This window comes from Atractosteus spatula, chromosome 2, assembly GCF_055471065.1.
Source record: "Atractosteus spatula isolate fAtrSpa1 chromosome 2, fAtrSpa1.hap1, whole genome shotgun sequence".
NCBI classification, from domain to species: domain Eukaryota; kingdom Metazoa; phylum Chordata; class Actinopteri; order Semionotiformes; family Lepisosteidae; genus Atractosteus; species Atractosteus spatula.
Window position 1 is genome coordinate 17,020,716 of NC_142707.1, and position 27,179 is coordinate 17,047,894.

General features: G+C 34.9%; 1 protein-coding gene across 1 annotated transcript in view; it reads left to right on the forward strand.

Annotated features, from left to right (window-relative positions):
• The window catches only part of ush2a (Usher syndrome 2A (autosomal recessive, mild)), a 405,544-nt gene that overhangs the window by 336,794 nt on the left and 41,571 nt on the right, over nucleotides 1–27,179 (forward strand). Inside the window, exons 58-60 of the mRNA XM_088939657.1 lie at nucleotides 860–1,018; nucleotides 2,321–2,483; nucleotides 10,324–10,678. Coding sequence (XP_088795783.1) covers nucleotides 860–1,018; nucleotides 2,321–2,483; nucleotides 10,324–10,678 — 677 coding nt within the window. The remainder of the gene's footprint in view (nucleotides 1–859; nucleotides 1,019–2,320; nucleotides 2,484–10,323; nucleotides 10,679–27,179) is intronic.

Below are 27,179 nucleotides of genomic sequence, written 5' to 3' on the forward strand. Positions count from 1 at the left end.
TCAGATATGAAAAATAAATTAATTATTTTAAAAGAGAAAAGCACATTGTAAGTAAGCACAATCAAACTTCACATTATATGTTCTTCAGATTGAATTAAATGTCCTAATCAACAAGCTTCATAAGGCTTATTTCAAAATATCAATATGTTTTTATTTGATATATTTAGAAAATGTGTGTCCAGCTGAGGAGTCATTTCATTCTTCTTTTCATTATGGGCCAGTTATGATTAGACTAAAGATTATACATGAATTCAAAAGAAACTGTCCTAGTTTAGTATCTAGCTGGTGTGGCACACTAACATGGCAGGTAACACTGAAGCCTCTCAGCTGGGTTTAATGCAAGGCAATGCTACCTTCTGTATGGAGTTTACATGTTTGCATGCATTTTCTCAAGGTATTCTGGTTTTCTTCCGCTTCCCAAAGACATACTGGTAAGTTTACTAGCTATGCTAAATATTCCATTCCATGAACAGCAGAAGAACGATCTCTTCCTCATCAATCTATCCAATCTGGAATAGCTCCACTACAATGGTGATTGCATCATAACTGTGGATAAGGTTTAGGTGAAGATGTGTGCTGATTTAATATATAAATCTTTCTACTGAAGATGAAGGCTGAACTGAGACATTTATTCTATCACCAATATCAGAGTGTAAGGAAAATAAAAAAAGCTTAGATTAAATCTAATTTAATTTAGGGATTACCAATTTCTATTATTATTTAGCTGTGCTTAAGTATTATTTTGTGACATTTAGATCTTTTGTTATGATTGTCACTTTTATTACAGAAATTTAAAACAAAAAAATCAGTGTTATGTAACTTATTACTTACAGTTTTTTCAATGTGTTTTTCTGCACAGGTAAATATAACAGCAGCATACCAATACATTACAATGTTCTTTTTAACATTGGAACTGACCAAGCATTGATCAGAGCAGCAGGGCAAGACCAGTTCCTGTTAGCTGAAGGACTCTGTCCATTCACAGAATATGAAATACGTATCCAAGCTTGCCAGACAGGTAAGCCAAGTGTTCGCACATTCTGTTGTTTCAACTTGAAATATTGGTTTTTAACTAGACAGGTAGTATCAGAGAAAAATCTAACCTTAAGGCCAAAAGGCCTTAACTGCGTGTTACATAGGATTTGCATAGCATGTCCCTGTCAATGGAAACAGAATCTTAAGTTTGAAAGTATTTGCTCATAGTTCAGATATTTACTAACCCTTTTAATATACCATTAAAAAAAATAGAGTACCTATTGTATTACAGAAAGTTTATTTAAAAGCAAGTTGAAATGTTTCTATTCAAATAGGTAAATTTGTGCAGGATTTTCAGGAATCAAACGTATATATTTATAGATGCATATATACAGTACACTGTATATTTATATCTCTCTGTATGTATATGTACAGTATATGAAAAATATTAATTATTTATTACTGAAAATGAAACCAATATGCAGTATAATGCAATTTTACTTTAAAAATAACCAAAAGACATAAGTCTGGCTTAGTTTTGATCACTTATATTATACACTTACACTATAGATACTGAGTGTTGGACACATTTTAGATATTATACATTATGTTGCCTGATGTAGACACACTGTATAATCGTTCATCTCCAATTTTTAGCATTTTAATCATATTCCAAATTGCTGTAATTAAGCTGAATTTAAAAGCTATAGTGCACAACAGAAAAGGGTAGATTAAAATATAATATCAGACATTCCATCTTAATTCCTTTGAATAAAATTTTATTGTATATTCATTCAGAAAGAATAACAATGTTCAACCAATCCAACTACAGTACAACTACAACTTATTAGTGGTAGAGTTTTCTCAAAATATGAAGAACAGAAAAAAGTATTTTTGGAGGGAACTGATAAGATGTTTAGGTCATCATATATAATATATATAATACATATATACATATAATACATATTCAATGAAGATTCTTAAAAGGATTCCCTCAGAGAACACATCTAAAACGCTGCACCGATCCATATTTGCAGGAAAATATATTTTGTTGCTTGAATGCTACCTTGATGCTTCAGTTTTTATTGATTCACAACATGTACTATTACATGCTTTGTGTTTGTCCCACAATATATTTACTTATGTATTTCATTATATTAGAACAATAGAAATCACTGAATGTCTTACAGACCATGTTGTTAGGATTTTTGTGATTTATAAAAAATATATATTTCTCTGTTTGCTAAAACTGTACACCTCAGCTAGTCAGATAATATATTTTTTTAATGAAAGAATTTTTTTGTAATTAATATCAGAAATTTTATTAAATTCTTTGTCTTTCCAGATGGATGTGGTGTTGGTCGAAAAGCCCATGTAAGAACATCTGAAGCCTCTCCAGAAGATCAAGATGTACCCATTGTAACAGCATCTGGTTCCTCTGTTATCGAGGTGAAATGGCAGCCACCAAGAAAACCCAATGGAGTCATCACAGCCTACCTCATCCACAGGTAAAATGTACACACTTCCCCGATCAGGCAAGTGTAAGCTGGCTTTTTGTTCACTCTTTATGCTGACAGTACAGATTATGAATAATTTGATTACTACTGCTACTGCTATTAATATCTGCTGTAAAACTATGTATCACCCTTTTTTATCTGTAGCCTGGAGTTAAAGACCATTCAAATCGGTGAAGTGTCATTTCCTTGCAAACAGACAGTGAAGCATTGATAGCTTAAGGCTGATAGAGAAGTCCATGGCTCTGCTGATTAAGCTGGCTGCCATCTACAGTACATTTACTACAAGAGAACTTTGGGGCCTCTAAGATTTTAAACAGGCAGCACGTGCATAAATAAATGGTCCAACTAAGTAAATAACACAGTTATATTTTATAGCTTGGCAAATCATAAAATCACAGGTAATTGCAATTAAGCTACACAGAAAAAAAACAGTGTATGGTTGCCAAATGCATAAATTTAATCCAATCTGTTGCACTGAAGTAAAAATACCATGCACTTTATGAGGAACCACAATAAATAGAATGTATTATTACAATAAAACAAAGTTAAATAGAAAACTTTTAATATTTAATGTCTGGATTTTTACTGTAGTAAAAAAAAACTTCCATAAACTTCTATTGTGGTGGCCCGTGTGTCTTTGTATCATATGGACACTTGTGTTATCACTAGGTAATGTGTTTGCTATGTTACTTGGTGTCAATAGCAAAACAGTATGATACAAGTGTAGTGCCTAACCATTTAGACTGAAGGGTATTATTTAGTATATTCTAATTTATTAGAATGTATCTAAGCTAATTTATGTAAGATTATGTAAACAAGATACTTTTGATATTTATGCAGCCTTTTTTTTTGTAAAATTGTTTAGAAACATTGATTCAGAATTCAACAGAATTGTTGATTCAGAATACAAATACAGACTTTTGCTCTTGTACTATTCCTGGTTAAAAAATAGATTGGCGCACATACGCAGTTACACTAACACACTTGTGGATCCATTGTTTCTATTGCTGCCTTTGCTGTGGAATAAAACCTGAGAAAGAGTTGTGATGAATGTGCATAAGTACAGTAGCTCATCATGTGCTGCACCACCAGGGACCCCAAGGACATATAGTCACTGAGGTAGGACAGAGAGCTCTCGGCACTGAGAGCCCACACTCAGTCTAAAGGCTCCAGCATGATGCTTCACTCAGAGTAGCTCACATTTACACAGCAGTCACAATAAGTCAAAATAAGCCAGGCCCAATCTTCAATCAGGGCAAACTTCTCCATACTGGTCCTGATATCCTGCCAGCAAGCTTCTCTCATCATAGCAAAAGGTCACAAATTTAGAATACCTCAAACTGCAACTTTCCACAGTAACCTGAAAACAAAGGGTCAGTTTTACACAGTTGGTGATTATATTCACCTTTTCTGTAGTTTACAATATCCTTGATAACAACATTAAAAGGAAAGTCATTTACATTTTATTATTCATTCATGGATTTCTGCAAGCCTCTCACTTAATACACCTTTGTTTACTCATTTCAGTATTTCAAATTGTTTTATTCAATATGAAATGTAGTACTGTATTTAAAATCTATTTAATACTTCTGAAATCCTGAAGGATTGCATTAAAATCCTATGAGATCTGTGGTACTACCATACGATTCCAAATGTGTAGTTCATATAGGGCATTTCTGGCGATCACACGGGCACCTACAAATGTGCCCAAACATGTAATATCATTCTGGTATTACCCTTCTAACACCAGAACTGCAGCTTGCTTCCTCCTTTTCTCCCATGTTCTGATTTTTTTCATCTGCAAATTCACTTCTACTGAATAAATTTAAAGTCTACTGCCATCTACCGATAAGGAAAGTTGATGCACAAGAGCAGAGTGCTGGAGTCATTTTGTCATCTAAATTATTTCCTAAACTGAATAATACAAGAAAACAAAATATGTTTTCTATAATTAGCCCCTTTACTTAGAACTTAGATGTATAACGTTTGCTTAGGTAGATGATATTTAATATGCACGAGCATCTTGAAACGATTATGAATTCCCATATAATACAGTATTTCCAAATTATGTTTGGACTACAAGCTGGTTGTAAAAAAATGTCTATGCTGAGAGCTGTGGTATTGAGTGACTGCATATACTATACATTTGTAGACCAGTTTGTCTAAATTATGCCAGCGAATGTATAGGGAAAACAGCATTAAAGGGATCAAAATACAAGCTATAACTGGAACTTGACGTGGCTCACTGCGACTTGATTATTCTAAGCACACTCAAACATGATATAAAGAGTAATATGAAACAGAATGCCATAATGCCTTGCCGACTCAAAAGCAATAAAGCTTAGACCAACGTGACACAATCACATCACAATCATAATGGTAGCCTGTTTGATGCCTTAGAGTATACTGGTATATTGCTGACTGACACAGACGCATTTTGTTTTTTATTTAAAGTGAAATGAAAATGGTGCACTGGGGCCCATGATACAATTGTTACACTCTCCTAGCAGACATGAATCACTTGGCACCTATTTCTGCAAAAGCTAAAAAGGTATTCACATGACAACAGCAATTTTAATTTTTTGGTGGCTTGTTAAAAAGATTGCATTGATAGAGAGAAGAATCATTTTGTTACAGAGAATAAGTGGTGGGAATTTAGGTAATTTTTTACTACACCTGAACAAAACCTTCCTTGTCTTCTTAATTTAATAATTTGTATCCACATTAATGAATGCATTTAAAATAGACATTTATTGTAATATGTACAGTATATACACCTTACCTTTTTATTAATCTTTTTTAGCACAGCATTTGCTGATATTTCAGGAACAGTTTTGGTAAAAGATAATTGCAAGATTCTTGCAGGTTAATCTTTGATGCTTGATTTTCTTAACATCAGGACTGTGTTTGGTCAAGGGCACTACTTCATGACCGATGTCATATATATGCAAGGTCAGAGCAGACTAAGCCCAGTAAATTCCTGAAAAAATATCATTAGCATATCTCCAGAATCTATAGAATTCAGAAGGAACCTGCATGGATTTAATTGTAGATTAGGAGAATGACATAGATAAATTCAATTAAATATGTATAACTTCAGTTTTAACAATTTGCAGTGCTATTGGAATAGCCAGCGTCATATTTTTGTGATACAAATTTAATCAAACATTTTATAGTATGAAGTTTGAATGAGTGTTATTCTTTGTATGCCACTGAAAAATGTAGCATAATAACTCAGTACACATCTTAAAATTGTATTGAATTTTTGCATATTTACAAAATACTGTATATATTTATTTGTAAAATGAAGCAAATATGTCATGCTTATTTTTATTTTGAAGATATTTCAACCATTATCCAGATGCTGTGAAAATATTTAAAATATTTATTTTAATACTGTGTATTTTATTATTGTACAAATTACTATATTGTTCAGATTGCAATATCATAGTATCAAGAGTTTATGAAATACAGAAAAATTCTAATTTTTCCACCACTAAGAGTATGGAGGTCATACAGCAAGGGGAAGTGGGATTGTTGAATTGTTGACACTCATTTACAATTTTGTTCTCTGCTATAATCATCAGTATACACCTGTGCACCTACACTTACACCCATGGATGGTGGTGTACCTGTCACCATTGTAGTCCCTCCTCCTTAAGGGCGCTCCAGGTCTTCCTTGTTTGCCCTATTCCCCGCACCTGCCCCTTGTTCCAGTCTCCTTCCTGTTTCCCTTTAAAAGCCAGACGCGGTCGCCAATCGTGGCTCTGCATCTGATTTCCACATCGTGCGAGCCCGGGACCTGGTTGCGCCTGGCTCCGTTATGCTTTTAGCTTCCTGCTCCTGTTCCTATTCCCCCCACCAGTCACAACCCGGCACCTGTTTTTAATCTTTTGTTTTGGATGGATTACCAGGCCATGGACTTTTGCTTGTTTTTTGGATTCTCCCTTGGACTTATTCTTTGGATTGTTTGCCTCGGCCACACCTCCCCGGATCACCAGCACTGCGTGGACACGCCCCCCCGTTTTCATCCCCGTATTCCTGCCTGACTTTTTCCCCAGTGTTTCCTCACAATTCTGGATTGTGTCGTCCGCATAGGGTCCGGAAAGAACTGTTAGTTACAGTACCCCATTAAATAAAATTATCCTCCAGCATTCATCACATATACACTGTTTAATAGGTATGATGAATTCAGGATTCCCACATAGAAACATATGCTGTCTTGTGCTTTGATTGTGTGTTAGCTACTATGCAATGACATTTCTGAAAGGGACAGCATCAGTGCAAATTGAGCAATACTGAAATTATACAGATATTAAGTGTGTCCTTGCTGTTGTGGCCACATCTGGGCACCAGTAACATTGAAATATTCCAGTGCTGGTAATACTTTCAATAAACATAAATCTTGGTTGGTTATGATTTCACTCATGTAAGTAGTAGAAAACACAGTAACATTTGTAAAATTATACAGTATATTTTAGTAGATATACAATATAGCAGCTGTTTCAATTGTTATGAAAAAAACTAATGTAATTGTATTGTAAACCAACCTTCATTTTTAAAAGTATATCAGTTGACACAATTGTATTCTATCTTTATATATTTACTATAGTGTTGTTTCACTTTATTTAGTAAATACCTCAATTGTAACAGTAATGTTACACAAAAATACAAGTGTATGTTTGTGTGTATATATACAGTAGAGCCAGTACATAATGTTAGGTAGAAAAAAAGAAGAACAGCTTGTAATTATTTGGATGCCGTGGTTGTGGGAGAATTTCTTCTTTAAAAGATTTAGAAGTCAACAAAACAGGAGGCATATTGTTAGGAGGCAATGAGGAGGTTGTTAAAAGGAAATGCTTGGGTGAAGAGATAAAGTCAAATGTGACATCCTAAAAACCACACTAGGTTGGGGAATGAACCTTTTTATTAATTCCACTGGACTTTCATGAGAGTGTTTGTATTTTTTTCCCTTTTGCAAAAGATTCAAGGATTTGGATGTCTGCCTTGTTTCAGACATTATTTTTTTCCATTTTCTTCCTTTCCTGTTTCCTCAAGTGTTATAACACTTCTAGATAAATGAGAAAAGGAGGAAAGATTAAGTTATGGCTCCTTACATCAACTTTCTGAACTTAACTCTAGAAGAGGTTTGCAGAAATCCTCAAGAAAACAAACTGAGAAACACTGAATTATTTTTGTTATACAGTGTATTTTTTCCCAGTTTTTCACGTGAGGAGACACTCTCTAATATTAACGCTTGTTCCCAAGAGTTACTTTTATTCCTGGTGGTTACAGATGCATTCAGGTTATATCTTCATCCAGCTGTTTCTTCAGAGAAGCCAGGCTATTTGCTTCAATAACATGGCCGAATTGCTGAATTGCTTGCTCTAAACTCCCATGGCCATTTGTATAAAGAAGTGCCTTCTGTTCTCAGTTTTTAAATACACTTTCCATATGACATTATATCCCCACCAGACCCATCTCACCAACCTGCCATGCATACACATATAATCTATATCTTACCTAGAGCACCTAATTAATATTAATCCTCATGATTAATTTATATTTACATATATATATATATAATACTATATAGTATGTTAATGAAAAATGTATTGTTTTATAAGCTTAAACAGCCATGTGTAATACTATTGTTGAAGTGTGTTTTATATAAAAAAGTGTCTGCACAGTAACAGGTTTCTAGTTGCTTTTATGTACCTTTCGATACCATACACAACCTCTACACAGCACAACTCTGATTCTTTACTTGGAGATACTTCTGATATATAGTGTATGTATTTTAGGATACAGAGTGCTAATTGATCTATGCATTCTTGCTAAAAAGCTTTTGTTTTGTTCAACGTAAACTGAATCTACATTAACCTCTGTATTATTATGGAAAAATCTGGGACTAAACACTTAATATTTTCAGAATTTTTCCATCTGTCAGGAAATAATTTATTATCTGTAGATTAAGACCACTGCATGTATTTTCTTATTTATTTTTATGCTTGGCCATATCATTAATGACACTGTAATTTTATATAATTTCAGTGATTTCATTTGAGTGGAGCAGATGAAAACGTTTACATTTTTTTTCTAAAAGACCTAGTCAAATACAAATTGTAAGAAAGAAAGTAAACACACGTCCTGTCTAAAGTTTGCATTTTTGGCATCTCCAAATTAGATTTTTGTTGAGCAGTTGTGTGAAATGATCAATAGGACTATTAAAATACTTTTGTACCTTTGTGTGTCAGTTATTTTTTAGACACTGTACTTTTCTGAATTGTCTCTGTTTTACTTATGTCTTTAGCCCCAGTTTTTTATTTGTTTTAAACATTTATTTTGTTGAACAGAATCTTCTCCTTTTAAGTCTATTGACTGTTATAAGGAGTGGGTGGTAGTTTGAATTGTTTACTGTAGTTTACTGCACAGTATGTAGAAATACATCCTGCTGTGCTTTGTTTATTTTTGTTCTCATTCTGCCTAGAGGATTATGTTGTTTTAGTTGCTCTCACATCGTCCATTTCTCCCTCTCTCATGGAAAGAAAATTAACAGAAGTATGATGGAGCATGCAGGAAGCACATTACCAGAGGCTGAATGTCATTTTGTACACCAGCATGGAAGCCAGTTGTAATGCAGAGAATTAACGAGGCTTGCAAAAACACACTTGTCCAAACTACCCTGCTCTCAGTTGATGTCGGCAATCTTCTTTGTTGTGTGTTTATAATTCAGCCTTTATTGCTCAATGAATTTTAATTTAACTAGAAAGTGAACACGTTTTATTGGAAATTAAGGAAAATGAAGGGAACTACATTATACATATAACTGTTTTGTAAAAGATTCATTCCTGTGATGTGTCAGGGGATATTTTGAAAATCCTTTAATCAGCCACCCTTGTTAGCTACTGCTTTTTTATTTGTTAAAATAGTTAAGGGTTACATAGCTGGTGTATTTCCATTCAACAGGACCTTTACTGACATTAGATTTTATGCACAAAAAAATGCAGAAAAGATTATGAAAAGCTCGCTTCTGAACCGTTTGTGTTAGACGTGTAAAAGATATGCCAATTCATCAGCCTTTTCCCACAGCAGAAAATAAATGTGAGAATATCAGATCGTGCTTTTAATGTATTTTAACATTATAACACCTTTTTCAAAATAATGCAATCTGTGTTGTTGTTTTGAATGTTTTATGAATATGCAAATTAAAAGCACACACAATTTTGTGCTGTTGTAGCATAGCCCTGATCTGTCAATGTCATTGCCCTTGATTTCTAATCATAATATTCACCCATTCATGTTTCCTTGTGTATTATTAACTAATAATTATGAATGATACCACATAACTAACTTATAAGACCTTGTCTGTTGAATAAGCAATACTGCTTATGTAATTTGCATTGTACAATAGCTCTAGTGAATACAAAAGATTACAGCCTTAAATGTGTAAACATTCTTTTTGCCTTAGAGTGAAAATGACTCCCAGATTAGACATGATATGGTTTTAATGCTGGGCCCATATTGGAAAAGATATGTGACTTCAAACTCTTGTCATTTCTCAACAAAATACAAATTTTCTTTTTATAAAAAGTTGTATTTGTGACAATCTTTTCCACAGTTGTTTGCACTCAGTAGAAAAGTGTGAAAATGGCATTTTTTTGCTTTGCGAAACCCCAGACATGTAGCTTTTGAAGTGAAACTCACTTGCATATCTGCAAAATGTTAAATATTATTTCCTAAAACAAGATAGGAAACAATTGACAAGCACATGTTTTTCTAGGTCTATATAAACCTTCCCATATGACCTTTGTTGCTTATTTTTTTGTAGGCGACCTGTTGGCACTCAAGAGGAGCTCCTTGTCTTTATCTGGTCAGAGGGTGCTCTGGAGTTCATTGATGCCTCTGATATCCTCCAGCCCTATACCAAATATGAATACCGAGTCAGAGCTCACAACAGCCAGGGGTTCGTGGACAGCCTGTGGTCTTCCACACAAACCCTAGAGGCAGAGCCTGAGGAACTGGCCACTCCGATAGTTCAGCCCACTAGTGCCTACTCTGTACTGGTCCAGTGGACAAAGCCTGCATCTCCTAATGGCATTATTGCACAGTACAGGGTGGTCTATCAGGAACTAAGAAGTGACCCTACTTTCAATTCCTCCTCAGTCACAGCTGTATCTGTTCCGGTAAGTGCAGCAGTTTTTTTTAATGCTTCACTTTACACAATACATGGATAAACCTCTTTAGTTCTTGATATGGTTTCATATTATATGTTTTACTCCTGTTAACTGTGGATACAGTGAAAAAGAAGACCTCATAATACAGATCATATAAAATTTACTGTTGAGTCTTCATGGTGTAAAATTGAAAGCCTGTAAAATATTTAAAATGTGATTCCTAAATACACAAATTGGACATGCCAAATAATACTTTTTGACGCGTTTAACCATCATTGATTTCACCAATCCAGTTGCATTTAATGAAACATCGTCTGATTACCGTTGTAAGGTTATTTGGGTATATATGTTCATTGAAAAGATGTTGAGTAGATTATAAGATATGTACTGATATTTAAAGGAAAATACAAAATAGTCATATCAGTAATTTAATGGGCACATACAGTACATAAAGATATTTACATGGTGTTATTTTTATATCACTAAATGCTCAACTCAGTTCAAATCATTTTATTTCATGAAAATACCAAGAGATTGATGTGTTTAGTGTTTAGAGTGTGTATTATTTCAGTTGAGTTCAAATAATTAAAAATACTAAAATGAGGTCAGGAAGAATCTCTATAAAAGGCTATTTAAAAGACATGATTTTAATTAACGCAAGTAGAGTGAGACACATGACTATGCCCCACTTGAGTAATAAAATTGTCAGGTTGCTATCTGAATGATTGGAGGCTGCCTTTCTATGAGAGAAGATGAGATTTTCTACTTTAATAACCAATGGAATTGTTCAGCTAAATCAAGAAACAGGCTCCCGACAGGCCATAGGATGAACACATCCTCTCAAGACTGTCAAGTCTAATTCAACATGCTAATTGTTTTCAGAGTACAGTGGTTACAGCATAAGACATTCCAGGAAAAAAAATCCACATACTGTATCAGCACAATGACTGTGGCTCGCTGTCGGGATCAACATGATCTTTATGGTCAAAAACTGTTCCAGGGGGAACATGTTAACAGCTGAGCAATTAAATCACTGTCTATTGTTGTCCAGAGAAAATCTGAGATGACCACAAAGAGAGTGATGGAGTGTTTTATTGACCAACAAATGTCATTATGCTTTAGACAGACCTGACGTAAGACAAATCTGCATGCAAACATTGTGGCAAGCACTATGTTGACTGTTGCATTGTTCAAGTCACCCATCTGGACAGTGAAAGTGGAGAGGAAGTGATGAATCTTCCTCCAGCACAAGAACATCTATGATGGAGATTAAGAACAACCTTACTGCTTAGTGATAAATTGGTGATGTCCTTCAGACAACAGATTTTCCATTCCTGCAAGCCACAGTCTGGAAATGTCAGTTTTCCAGCAGGACAATGAAAGACCACACAGAGCTAACATCACAATGTCATGTTTTTAAAGAACAAAAAATGTCAAGGCTTTGTCGTGGCCAGCTTTATTTCTGGACCTGAGTCCAGTTGAACATCTGTGAGCCCAACAGGAGACAACTGCAACCAGTCAACCTTGCACAAGCAGCTGCACAGGAAGAGCATCCCAAAGCAGTTTGTAAGGGGCTGATCAGTTCTACACATCAATGCTGCCAGGATTGTGCTAAAGATCAAAGAATTGAGTTCTAATTTTGTAGCATTTTCATTTTAACACTATGGAATAATGATATTTCTTATTTGTTCATTTAATAATGAAAAGGTATTGTCATTCTTTGCTCTAGAATTTTGTAATGTTTTGTGATTTGTTAAATACATTACATTATAAATCCGTTACATAAGAGTATTATGATAATACAAGAGTATTTGGATTCTTCAGTAGACCTATAAAGAAATTCTAAATATTTAAAGAAGTACTCTTTGAAAATAACATACATACAAATATATGAATAATATGACAGTGTTAGAATAAAAAAAGACATCAATTTTCAGCAAACATTTTATGCTGGAGGCTCTTTCTAAGCTGGAGTTTAAATGAGCAGATACAGCGCACAAGGCAGGATCACACCCTAGAAGGGATGCTAGTTCATTACCAGACACACACATGCATTCACCCACAAACATATACAGTACAGGGGAACATTTCAGAGATTCCAATTAGCCCAGGCAGCATGTCTTTGGATTGTGGGTTGGAACAGAAGAACCTAGAGAAAACCAATGCTAATCCAGGAGAACATGTAAACCCCACACAGAATGTGTCCCAGTTTGGAATTAATCCGAGGATCTAAGAACTGTAAGGTAACAGTGCTAAAAGCCATGTCATTGCACCCCACCAAATAAGCAAATATTCCAAAAAAGTTACAAATTTGATGGCAATGCTTACACAGAAAGTAAAGATTCTGTATGTTTTACAATTTTTTTTAATTCTAATGGGTTTAATATGTGGTTTCAATGAAACATAGTAACAAATATAATGTGTTTTTTATATGTTAATTCCATTATTAGAACTCCTAGTGGATCCAAGCAAGGTATAGTTATTGTAAACATTTTCTCTAAGAACTTCTGAAATGCGTATACTGTAGCAAATTGAGACATATTGTGTTTTATTTTTGATACTTTATGGAAATAAAAATTGATTGAATTTTTTAGATAGGAAGAATACTGCTGCATTATTTTACACAAGAAATGACACTTAGAGCATTAAATTATCACCATTCTGTAGTGACGCAGTGAGCATTTCTCCCCAAACTACATGTGCAGAACACTGTCCAGTGTGTGTTTGTTTGGGTTTTAATTGCAGAGCTGGAGCCATCTGTTTGCTGCAGGACAGGCCCCAAGGCCGGTTTGGAGACAGCCTGTGGCAAAATCCTTTAGGACAGCCTAAGATTCTGTGCTTTCTTGTCATGTCTAGTGCTTGCAAACCTAATTCTTTTACAATATGTGTCTGAAGGCTTGCGATTGAAGTTGGCAGCTCAGTAAACAATACAGCAGACTGTATACTTAAAAGAAGGCCTTGTCAGGGCCCTTCTGAGATCCATTGTGTGTGATGTCTTTTTTTCTGTTTCTTCAACATTATAGTTACAAATGTTTCCTCATAGATGCAGAGAAGCTCAGGGCAAGCAACAGCTTCTGTTCCTCTGGTTAGGAATGCTGAATACTATGTTTTTTGCTCACATCATACTAAAATAAAAAACCTAATCAATTTTTTCCAGATGTTTACCAGTCATGTATTGTTCAATTTTATTTTATTCCAATTGCTGTTTTTTTTTAATCATCATCTAAAGTTCACTTGAATGATCACATTTTTGAGGTTACCAAAGGTGAGTGATAACGGCACAGAAAGGCCTAGAAGTACAAAAATAAGGTTTAGCTGCTAATGAAAAAAGGGATTATTTTGACACAGCTTCATTATGCTTAGAACATTTTTATGGAATCCAAAATGTTGTTTTAATAAATGCGATTATTTTTCTTTTTTATAATTTTTGTATGTTTTTAAAATGTAATATGTTTAGAAATTACTTTCTTTTTATTATAATGTTGGTATATCATTAAAGAACTAATTACAGTAAAATGCGGCAGTATTTCAGGTTAAATGGATTTGAAATCTATAAATAATTTTAATCTGGCATACTGTATATAAGCTCAGAATAACCAGTGTTTTTGAGTTGGTAATAATCAGCTCCTACTAATTTTTAATCACAGTTTTATTGATAAGTAGATATTCATACATTTTTAATAAATTATTGATTGGTCAATGTTCTATGTTGTTTATTATCTATTTATATAGTATTACTTTATTTGTATCTACAAGACTAAAGAGTTACTATGATATGGATAGTACTGTACTAGGTTTTGGCAAAAATCACGCATCATAAACAATAAGAACTCCTGCTTCTCCTTTAAGCCTTAAATAATGGAATTATTAGAATAAAAAAGGTGAAAAGGGTTAATAATTCTCTGTTATTTATTTAATGTCAGAAAGCACTTCCCTCTGTAACTCAGTTATATAGTATGTAATATTATTACAAGCTGAAGAGTTAAATTTGAAATTTCAAGGATTAAATTATTTTTACTTACAATACAAATTGTAACAAAATAATTTCACATCCCTGTGGTGAAGGAATGCTAAGCAGTTACACATGAAGACAACCAAGTTTCTTTGTTCCAAGAACAGTGAGATAAGACTACCAATGAACAAGGCAGCAAACTTTAAAAGACCGACCTGGTCTTTAGTTTCCATTATTAACTGAAAGACAGAAATACACAATGTTGACAAAAACTGTGAACCCTGGTAACCAACCTTTCTGCAGAACAAGTAAACAGATTTAAACTTGGAAATGGAACATGAAAACAGAGGTGAAATGGAACCCGTTTCTTATAAAATTAGCACCATACACAGGACAAAATAACGTCCTAGATGGGTGCTAACTAAAAGAGGAAACTTTCTTCCTATAGAGAAAACAGTGGATCAAAACATAAGACAGATTTCTTAGGCCCTGTGGATACAAAAAAAATTATTCCCACAACTATAAGATAAGAGTCAGAGATCAGTCTCTTCAAGTGCTCATATTGTTTGGTAGTTTTGCTGCTCACATGCTATTTCTTCAGTTCAATGATCAGATAGAGCATGAATGAGAGCGTGTGGAATTGTGTTCATACTGTATTGGGGGCCTAACTTTTTACTGTACCATTCCCATGAAGGTTGACCTCTGACCATTATGGTTACCTCAATTGATAAAATAAGTGACAGCTGTATGATCTTGCTTTAAAGATAAGACATTTTTTCTTCTTAATGACAGGCACATGCTTATATTTGTAAATCTTTCCATATTGCCCCCTAGAATGTAACATTTCTGCAATGCAGATTTCCTGAAAACAATCTATTCATATCAAATCATTTGAGAATCCAAACAAGTGAAAAAAATCTATTTAATATTATATTGATAGGTGTATATGAACCCTTTAAATCTGTTCACACACACACATAGCCTGCTACTTTGCTGTGAAAATCTCTTTTGTGCTGGAATGCTGACAAATTAGAAAAAGCCATTAAGAGCTGACCAGTTTTTTATGGGTCAGGAGCAGGTCAAAGTGAAATTCAGCTGCTGTTCTGGACAAGTGACCACTCTAAGTGCTCTGTCATAACCTAATAAATAGAATGGGAATAACATTAGCACAAGAGGTGAGAAGAGATTATTGGCAAGTGACCGGTTTATTGAAGTTCAGAGACCATTAACATTGATGGAGCAATCATTTCAACTTCAGAGCAATTACCCTGATGGAAAAATAACTGTTATTTCACAGGCATAGGTTTGGTCAGTCAGTATCATAAGCATCAAAAATCAAAATGATTTTGTTAATATTTAAAAAGTAGAACCAATGATTCTTAACAGAGTAGAAACAAAATATCAAAAAAAGATGTACTGTAACTAAATTGGCACATTTTGTGTATGTAATATGCCATTTTTTCAAAGTTAGAAATAAACATATTTTTCAAATACATGTGCTGATATTATGTAAAATCAATTTGAAATAGATATTTATTTCCTGAAACAATTCTTAATGATAAAATACATGCTGAATCCATAATACAGTTGATGGCTACAGAGCTGACAATATAATTGTTACATGCATAAAACAAGTCTTTCTTTTCTTTAAAAAATAGGAAAGCATTTTGTTAAGTGCCTGATGCATGGCAAACTCAAATCAGTTATATTAAAATGTAATGACTTCAATAATCTGCAAAGAAAAGTTCTTATGAAAAGTCAAGTTTTAAATATTCATCTCACTGAATGGATAATTATGATAGTTCACAAGATAACTGTGTTTTCTTTGACTCTACAACCTAGAAAACAATGCTTTAACAAATTGAATAAAAACCACACCAGAAGTGGAAATAGATTTTAAGGTAGTGATATCTGCCATTTAAGCTTTGTTATAATATAGTACTGTATTTTTGAGTTTATTTCTGAAGATAATTTCATTTCAAGCATCACTTTTTAAGTATTTTATCAACAGTTTTGAATAAAGTAAAAAATGGAAAGACTAATGAGTATTTGCACCTGCATGTAGTTATTGCTATTAAACATATTCATTTTTAGGCAGACATCGTTTTACTTCATCAAGATATGCTCTGATTATTTGTGCTGTTCAATAGAGTTACTAAACTTCATATACTTGTGTAATTCAAGTCCCTTTTAGATCTGTTTCTCTTTCTTCAGCTTTGCTTATTTCCTCTATATTTCTCGTGATACTCTTTTTAAGCAACTAAAAATTAAATTCTTGTTTATTTGCAAAGTTATAACAAAAATAAAAGTGCTTTATCGTATGTGCCAGACAAAACCAACATGTTTCTATGTGAGTGTGATTTTCTCTTGGGGCAATGAAACAGATGCTTACCCCAAGGTAAAGCATGACTTACTCATGACTAATAATGACTTCAGATTCATATACTGCCCATGCAAACTAAAGACAGGAAGCAAGCTTGAAATATATTGCAATTACAGTATGTTCTGTTACTGGCTCTTATTGTAAACTAAAGTTGTTAAACTGACATCCCTTCCCTGGGTGTATCAAGAGCATTCAAGTGCTCCAGACTGAGGGAGACTCTGGTGTGCCTGTAAACAGCAGTTCAAATTTGATGTCCAGTCATACATTATATGCATTTTTAGGCCCATGACCTGCATAAGAATACAGTAATGCCTAGTTATCACCAAGTCTGTTTTCTAGATTAGTAGAATGAGAGGTACCACGGTACAAGAAGGTACATGCTTTTAAAACTGAGAACAGAAGGCACAAAGAGTTGTTCAAGTCTAGCCTTAGCCCCTAAAGTTGATATGAATGAATTTTGCTAGATGAGACTGCAGTTCAGTAAGCAGCTACTGTAGGAAACAGGCAAGCTAGATGGGCCAAATACAATAGTTTCTTCTCATTTGTAACACTTAGCTGTATGTTGTCAGAATAATTGCAGATGACTTGGAATCATTTAAACATTGTGGCCCTAAAGACCATGTCTTTTCCACACCCCCCAGCTGGGCTTTAATACAGAAATAATTGGTTTGATAATATTGCCAAATTGTTGACTCTTACTGGAACTGGAAAGCACTTTGAGCACTTTGTACAGTAATTCAGAAAATGTATTACACCCATTCTTAATTATAAAAACAATTATAATGTAAAATATAATATAAAATTAAGATTTTAATCACAAGAATTTACTGAGCTTAAATCCTTATTTTAAATGTCTTAGTCTCTAATGCACAAGAAAGACTGGAGTAAGAGGCAGATAAGGGCACATATACACTTTACAATTTTAATTGATTCTTTCTATTTGATTCAAAATGTCAATGTATTGATCATCTATTTTTCTTTTGCCCATTTGTATATATAAAATATATAGATATATTTAAAATGTTATAATCATCATCTTTTGCCTTTTTCGATCTTATGGAAACAATATGGTTTATTAAAATTAGAACACAATTTTTATGTAGGACAAAACACTTCAATCAAAATTCACAATTATCTTTTTTTCAGTTTTGATAGTGGTGAAATTGGGTTTTTTTTAAGTAGAGTAGGATAACACTAAAATCAGTTTGTTCACACAGCTTGAAATTAGAGTAATGAATGCGTTTCCGTGGATTATGTTGTCTATGAAAAGTATTAGGGTAATTAGATGGCTCCCTGGTATCCCTCCTTCCTCCTCCTGAGGATGATCCGGTTACAGATCTGTATGAAGTGTTTTCATTCATAAATGTGTATGTCATGCCTAATTCTTTGCTACAGTGTTGGCTGTACCTTTATTTGGTGCAGCAGACACATCTCTTTTATTTGCACAATGATTTGCTAATAATTAATAATAATTGCTTACACTTATATAGCGCTTTTCTGGACACTCCACTCAAAGCACTTTACAGGTATTGGGGACTCCACCACCACAAATGTGCAGCATCCACCTGGATGATGCGACAGCAGCCATAGTGCGCCAGAACGCTCACCACACATCAGCGGGGAGGAGAGCAGAGTAATGAAGCCAATTCATAGATGGGGATTATTAGGAGGCCAATGGGAAATGTGGCTAGGACACCGGGGTTACACCCCTACTCTTTTCGAGAAACGCCCTGGGATTTTTAATGACCACAGAGAGTCAGGACCTTGGTTTTACATCTCATCCGAAGGATGGCACCTGTTTACAGGGTGTACTATACTAGGGCATTAGGACCCACGTGGACCGAAGAGTGAGCTCCCCCTGCTGGCCCCACTAACACCCCTTCCAGCAGCAACCTTAGTTTTTCCCAGGAGGTCTCCCATCCAGGTACTGACCAGGCTCACACTTACTTAGCTTCAGTGGGTTGCCAGTTGTGAGTTGCAGGGTGATATGGCTGCTGGCAATAGTGAGCTGACCAGTGATGAATGGCCTCAACCAATCAATGGATGTGTAAAATGTGATTCTATTTAACCTAACACTCCCACTTCCCTGTTAGTATATTACATTCCCTTTATATACAGTATTACACATACATTTCAGATAATTGTTGTATTTTCCAGAATGCCCAACAATTTATTCTCTCTCACATTTTCTTTGTCAAATGTGATGTTATTGTACCTAAGAAGACATAGCACCTTTACCACGCAGAGAAGAACTTGAATCTGTACAGAGCTTCAGTACAATCAGACTTTCTACAATAAGACATTTAACCTCACAAAGACATTTAAACAAAAGGAAAGGGCATATCTAAAGTTTGAATACAGGTGAAGATGGCTGGCACCCCTACAGTGTCACAGATTGATGTTCAGAAATAGACAAATTAATTATTTGCCTAGCAATTAATGAATGTCATGTGAGATAGTCTTTATCAGCATCTCCTTTCTTATGATATAATTTACAGTTTCCTCTGAATTCACTTGGCTGTCCTTTATATCTCCTGACCTCTAGAAGTCTTAGTGGTTGTGAATGTATGACATCAGGAGGTTTGCTGTTAATGACTTGATAATTAATTTCCATGGATCTTCAACCAGTTTCCTCTGAACTATAATCATGACCTAATGAAAGCCGGCACTGATATACTAAATTGTATGTGGCTTGTTTTGGTTATTTTTGAGTTTTGTGTTTATATCTGTAAGTTTAAAGCAATTTGAAACACATATTTACGTCACAAAGACAACAATGCTTACAAAAATATAAATACCAAGTATTGATTGAAAAGAAAAGAAAACAACATTTTAGCTATGGAGCCTGGTTCGGGTATAGTTAGAAAGTTTTCTGTTTCTAACTTGGCTTAGTTTCGTACTTGGCTTAATTCAATTTTTAATCACTGGACCATTCCCTCAAAAACTTAATTTAAGCTTGCATGTAACCAATTACCTTAATACAGGTAATACAGAATAATAATATATTATTATTAATAATAATAATACAGAAATAATTTTGGTTATATTTAATGATTAATTATTTTGGGATCTTTCTGTGTTACTAATAGTATTTGCCTTGTTACTTGTATGCTATTCGGGGATGATGTTGTACAAAAGAGGTGTGGTGCATGGACTTTGTGCTATTAAATGCATTTTGCTAGCAAATGAGGACAGTCCATACTTTATATTGGAAAGTACTGTATACATATTCATACTTCATTGAAACACCATACAGATGGAACAAAAAGGGACTGCCGTAGGTCTCTGGGTGTTTTAGCTAGAAGATGATTCATCTGGAGCGTAGATGGGTCCAACAGACATTAGTCTGACTATAGACATTAAGAGTGAGAAGTATTACGCAATGCATATTTTTGAGGGTGGATGTTTGTTGCTTTTCACCTCTCTTGTGTACCAGGGTTGAAAAGTAGCCTTTAAAAAAATGAAATTTACGAATTATAATTTTGTTTTAAAAAACACACTTATTGGAATAACTGTTAATGAATTAATCTTACTCTTGGCCTGAAGCTTGACTGTCAGGGTAATCTTCATGTCACAGTTGTGCGGTAAACTTATGCTCTTCGAAAATATGGTTTTTGCTCACTGTACGGGACCTAGTACCTTGGTCATGGATTGTCAGGCACCAGCAGTCTGCTCTCTGAGTTATGAAGTTTCGGTCCTCTGACTATTCTGCTTCCGTGCCCCTTCAGTAATTATCATCCACACCTTTTTCAAATAATCTGCAAGACTGCTATTTCAACTAGCTTCTCTTGTCAGTCACTGTTTAGTTTCGATGTTTGCTTCAGCCTCAGTTTTTGCTTTGCTCCTGTTAGGTTTGCGACCTTTGGTTTTGACCTTCGCTTGCTCAGACCTCAGGTTTTTTTTTCAGATTTGACCCTCACTTGGTTTTTGGACTGTGCTTTTGCCTAGTGTTTGTGTTAGTGTTTCCTGGACTCTTAACCACAGCTACGGTATGCCTGCTGCTGGCTGATCCTGCCACAGGAATCTACTTCATTATCACAACAATATTATAATACAGTCAGTAAGCAGTAACAATGAACTCAACCAACATGGCATCCCAAACATTTTTAAACCAATGTGTACGAGTTTCACTCACACATTTAAAGCTTTGATCCTGGCAAGATTCTCTTTAAAAAGATTCTCAAAATTAGTTTGGAATTTTCTAAATCAAATCACTTTAATCACTAAATCATTTATAATGAGTGCTATTATTATCTTATTTTGCTGTTTTAACTCAGAATACATCTGCTTAAAAGCTGAGGTAAGAATATGAACTTGTTGTTATAAACTGTCATAAAACATGACATATTAGAAAAGATGCAAAGACAATAACTAGTTTTCTTTTTATGTCATCAGTGGTATTAGGTTTGACACAAGACTTTTCATACACTTTCAACATTTAAAACACTGTTGAGTGGAAAATATTACCTACTAGAAATCAGGAATTGGAAACATGATCATCTCTATCAAGCAAGTAAAGTACTATTTTCTATAAGGTTAGAATTGTTTTTAATCTAGAATCCCCAAGTCTTTTTTTATTATATAACTGTCCAATTTGAGAATGAGCATTAGAAGACAGGCTTCTTAACTTGCCCAGCCATGGAGGAAATCATTTTTGGCACACTACAAGCACTACATTGACATAAAGGGGGATCAGTGCCAATTGAAGGGGAGATATGTCCCTCACTGACATTCCTACCTAATGCCTTAGACATCTTGGAATTTGCAGGGTTCACTGTTTTGCCAGGATAAGAGAGAGCTGCGGCCAACTAATTCTAACTCTACTCTGGCAGTGTCAAGCCAGTTGTGCACCACTGTATGGATAATCCTGGACACAGATGGTAAAAGACATGACCCAGACTGTAACATCTGGATCATAGAGTTCAATCTGTGCTTAGTGGCTTTGCTGGCTGAGCCAATTTGCTTTAAAACTCTCTGATGAAATATTAAATTTAGATATGATCACTTTACCAATGGTCTTATTTAGAGCTCTCAGCTTCTCCTCTCCTTCAGCCTTAATGTAATGATAATTTTAAAAGCAGCACAAACACGAAGCATATGATTTGTGTATATTATGCTGTATAAAGATGCAGCCATGTAGACTGTGGTGCTGTAGGCACCACAGTATCCAGACAGCATTGCATCATGGCTTTTCTTATTTTTTCAAATAATCTAATGCATGACTACTCTGTAAAGCTGCCAGGTAGCAGTTATTATTTAAAGAATGGTTAAATATTAAGATTTAACCATTCTTTGATTAAAGAAAAACCTTTAATTTTGCTTATATAGAATGACAAATATTTTTTCAACCAAAAAATGGTTGAATCCAATACTTACACAAGATGCATAATTGTAACCTATTCTGAGTTTGAATATTCTCTATACTGTATGTATATTCTATACAGTATAGATATGCTCTGGTTCAGCTGACACAACTTGCTCAATTATCTTTTGTTAAAAATAAAGCATTGAAAGAATGATCCCACCTGGAGAAGGTTTATCGCAAATATTTTAGCAGTGGTGATGCTGATGGGAGGGCTAGGGAAGAAGCCATCATCTTAGAGTTTTCCAATCACAAATTCCCTTCCTGTTGTGTAAATGGCCTTCTATATACAGTTCTTCTGTTCTAAATATTTCTTAGACGGAAGTAAAGAAAATTATATTAAAATCATATTGGAGTATAGAGAGTTGTGGTAAAAAAAGCTCCATGTTGCACTTTTCTTAATTACAGTTCCTGCCTACCTAACCTTGTTTGCCCTGCCCTTCAAGATAGAGTCTTGATTTATTTGTTATGCAGCCACATTCACAAAAATAAAGGCAATTTTACAAAGTAGATGGAATGCATTTTCATTTCATTTTCATTGTTTTCAGAGGTTGAAGTTATAAGTTACTGGTCCTGTTGAATGTTCACTTTGTGCTGTATTAGCTGTCTGTTAAATTTGTCAATATTTTGCCAGCAGCTGACTGACCATTGATTTTGCTATACCCCAACTGTTGAGCAACTACCACTTTCCTCTCTAACAGACTGCACCATTCCTAGGGGAATTTGGTGTCAAGTCCTTTAGTCTGACTTACTAAGGTACAGTCTGTACAGGTTGCTAGGCTGTTTGTAGTAATTAGTGACAGGGCTATAGAGGTTCAATAGTAAAGGCTAACTCAGGACACATTCTGTTATATGGCATATAGAGAGGAAAGCAATCTGAAAAGAGAATTGAAAATGCTAGGAATGAAAGAATGGTTTCATCATTGCAGTACATAATACCCCAACAGAAAAAAAATCCTCATATCATACATGAGCAAAATGTTCATACAAAAACATACATTTATGATTTGTCAGTAGCAGATTCTTACCATATAAGGTGTAAACATGGTCAGATAGTAAGGCAGTTAGGTTACCCTTGGGCAATTAACCTAGACCATAATCAGCTAAGGCCCTTTTCCTTTCATGTTGCTGAATCACACATTGAATAAATGAGTTACACCTCCACTCAAGAGACCTTGAAGAAACCTGGCCAGCTGGGAGTGTACAAAACAGTGAAACAGTTCTTGAGGACCTAATTTTTAACTCTTAACAGGCATACTGTATGTTCCTTCAGGTGCAAGGTGGAACTTCATCCTAGACAGGATGCCAGTCTATCATAAGGCATGCACACACAGGGGCAAAATAGAAGCATCAATTTAAGTAGCCTGCATGTCTTTGTAATGTCGAAGAAAAGCAGAACCCACACAAACACAGGGAGATAAGTGATATTTTAAATATAAAATTAGAACTAGATTCCATAACTTGATGTCCACATGGAAATTGAACCTACTGAAATAGAGAAATATTTTTATTTTGAATGCTTATTATGTATTCCCTTTGCAACAGCCATCATTTTTAACAATCCTGCTAAGAGCTCTGGTTTAAGCAAGAGAGAGAAATTAGTTCAGAAAAGAACTATTTACAACAGCAGAGAAAACAAGTCTCCAACTTCTTTTAGAACAGGCTTAAAAGGTGCTGTTTCTTAGATAAGCTGATTGTTCATACTGTATGTGTTAGATACAAAATGGTGTTTTCTTGTGCTTTTGTTGTTAGCAGATTTGTAGTTGCTGTAAGTGCCCTGTCTGTACAGAGGAGGCAGGTCTTTACAATGGCTATTCCTCTGAGCTCCGGTCTCTTTCAGAAGCTTTTTTTAAGACTGCTATTGATCCCTTACTGAGTTGGGACTGCAGCACTCTGCCAGATTACTTGATTAATGGAGTGGTTGCTGTAAACGGACTGAATGAGGGTACGGGATGCAGGCGGTCCTCCCTGCCAAACCTGTACCCGTCAAGGCATGCACAAACATCCCTCATTATGAAACAGTTATCAAGTCTACATGAAAAATTAATTGGACTCAGTTTGATTCTGAAAAGAATCAGCTTTCAGCTTGGCGGTTTTCTCCCCCTACTGATCTTTCCAGATGTTGCATTGAAGCCCCTGGAGAAGCTGCGATGGGAGATGTATTAATACATTGTATTGATTAGATCAAGACCCCTGACAGTCATTTGTAGAGATACCATCTGGCTGCTGTTCGAATTCCTTCACCGAAACAGGACGTGACACATTATTAATCTCAACTCTCGCAATACAGACGGGTTGCATTACCACAAAACCCACATTCTGCTATACCAGTGGAGAGGCAGGAGGACCTGAAGGGTGCAGAAATTAAGGTTATTACACAAATTGAGCCATATGGTCCAAATATTTCAGCGGTGAAATTTACTAGGCAATAAAAATTGCTTCTGCCTTCCTAATGGTGTAAATTACAGTTTAACCACTGCTCTAATGATGTCCTTCTGCTGCACTTAACTACTGTTACATGAAGGACATTGTTTAAAAATACCAAAAAAAAGAAAATGTCAGCAGCATGTTTACAATCTGTTAGTTAATCATTAAGAACACTGTCAGCTCTGCATTACAAGAAAGGGGCCTATCATAGCCTGTCTTCTAGCAGGCAAAAAGGATTTTTATTAAAATATTTTAATACCAATGATGACTTCTGAGCAGGTAGAAAATTGTGATTAAAATTCATTTAAAGGACAAACATTTGTTGGAATCTAAAGAGAGAGTTTTATTTTTATAGAATCCCTGCAGTTTTTATCTGAATATTCACTGGAGAGGAAATGCAAGTCTTAGTCATTTTTAAAAGTGAATATTTGCATTGCTAAACCGAACATCTTCATATTGAGGTTGGACCGTCTGGTATTTGGTCAATTTAATTTGTTTCTTTTATTTTATTTTGCGTTTTGTATATTGGGGCGCTAGGTTTAGAATGAAGGATAAGTTCAGCTAGTGTATTAGTATAGTGAAGGGCACATTTAGTTTTCAGTCTGTCACTTTCTTATTAGAGTTGAAAGACAGAGCCAGAAAGAACTAAATAGTTTAACAAGCATCATTGTTTGTAAACAGAAAGGGCTCTGGAGAAGAAATTAAATGGGACAAATTTATCAAAACATTGAACCCTGGATACGGAATGGGTTTTAAGGAACCAATAATTAAATAAAAAACGAACAGGTAGAAGGTTCATTTCATGCTGAAAAGAGATGGAATATTTCAGCATGGAATAAACCCTTTACTTGTTCCTTTGCAGCCTACGAATACTGACGCAGCTTCCTACTTAAATTATATAAAAACTACAATCAGCCCTTTTTTTCATTTTTAAAATAGTTTTTAGTGTTTAGACGTACTGTATGTGTTTTATCTGTTTATAGCTGGCATGGAAGAGTTGGGACCTGATTTCTTGCTTACACTCTTTATTTTCATTCAAGGGACAGCAAAAACTGTAGTGAAGTGAGTTCTCCCAACGTTAACCCCCCCCAGCATGCCTCTAGCCTGCCCTGCAGATACGTTCCTCTGAGGGTTTGATGGAACTGTTTAAACCATCCATTTGTTCATCTGCTTCTCACAAAAGCATTCGTAGGCACCCATAGCAAATAGATTTCTGTAGTGGTCGGACAGCGGGAGCTGTTGGTCACCAGTAAGAGTCACTGATAAACTCTTTGCCAGCCCATGACCTCTTTGTACCCCCTGGCCTTCACGGGGTAACCTGAAGGGGTTCACTTGTTCAGATTTTGATGGAGATTGATGGCAACAAATCAGAATGTAACAGTTGCTCTTTAACAAGAAAATGTTTGACCTGTTTGTATACTTAGAGAAGTAATCTTGCTGCCATTGTCCATATATAGAATGAACTATATAAAATCTTAAAGGACCAATGTAATCTTAAAATTCTACCTTGAACTATATACAGTATGCTAACATTCTGCTCTTATTTCTATAGTAGTCTTCAAACTCATTTTTATCCATGCTATATTTATAGTCTGTTTCTTTCATACAACGTGCTTTTCTACATTAAGATCATCTATATGGTCTATGGCCAGTCATGTTTTTGTCTAACATTTTTGTAATTTACACCTGTTTTGTAACTATGTGATAACTTGACTAGTTTGCAAACTATAGCAGAATCAAAATTATTAATATAAAAAGGAAGTTATATGGTTCTAATACAGATCACTCTAATATTCCACTAATTATAAGAATAGGAAAGTAGAGAGAGTAGAGTAATTTATTGCCATACAGTATGCACATGTACTGTACATTTGAATTCTTAATTGCTTTGATCTCATACACAGTACAACAGACAACACCACACAATGTAGACAATACATTGCAAACATAATAATTAATAACAACACAACAATAAATATGTTGTGGACAATAAATACAGTATGCATTTATTGCAAAAAGTGCATAGTGCAGATGTGTATTGAGTCTGAGGCATTGCAGTTAACTGTTGAGGATGTGTACTGCAGTGGGCTAGAAGGTGTTCTTGAGTCTATTGGTCCTTGCTTTAATAGTTTGGTACCGCTAGGAGGGAGAACAGTTTGTGACCGAGATGGATTGGACTTTATTGCAACAGCAGATAGTATGAATCTCAGCAATTTATGGTAAATCACATCCTATAATCCTCTGTGCCATTGCCACAACCCTTTATAGTGGACGTCTGTCATGCATTGTAGTGTTCCTGTACCTCACAGTGATGCCACTAGAGAGGACACTTTCTATGGTGAATATTTTCACTGTACAGAGAACTTTCGTGAAAAGTAACTTATGA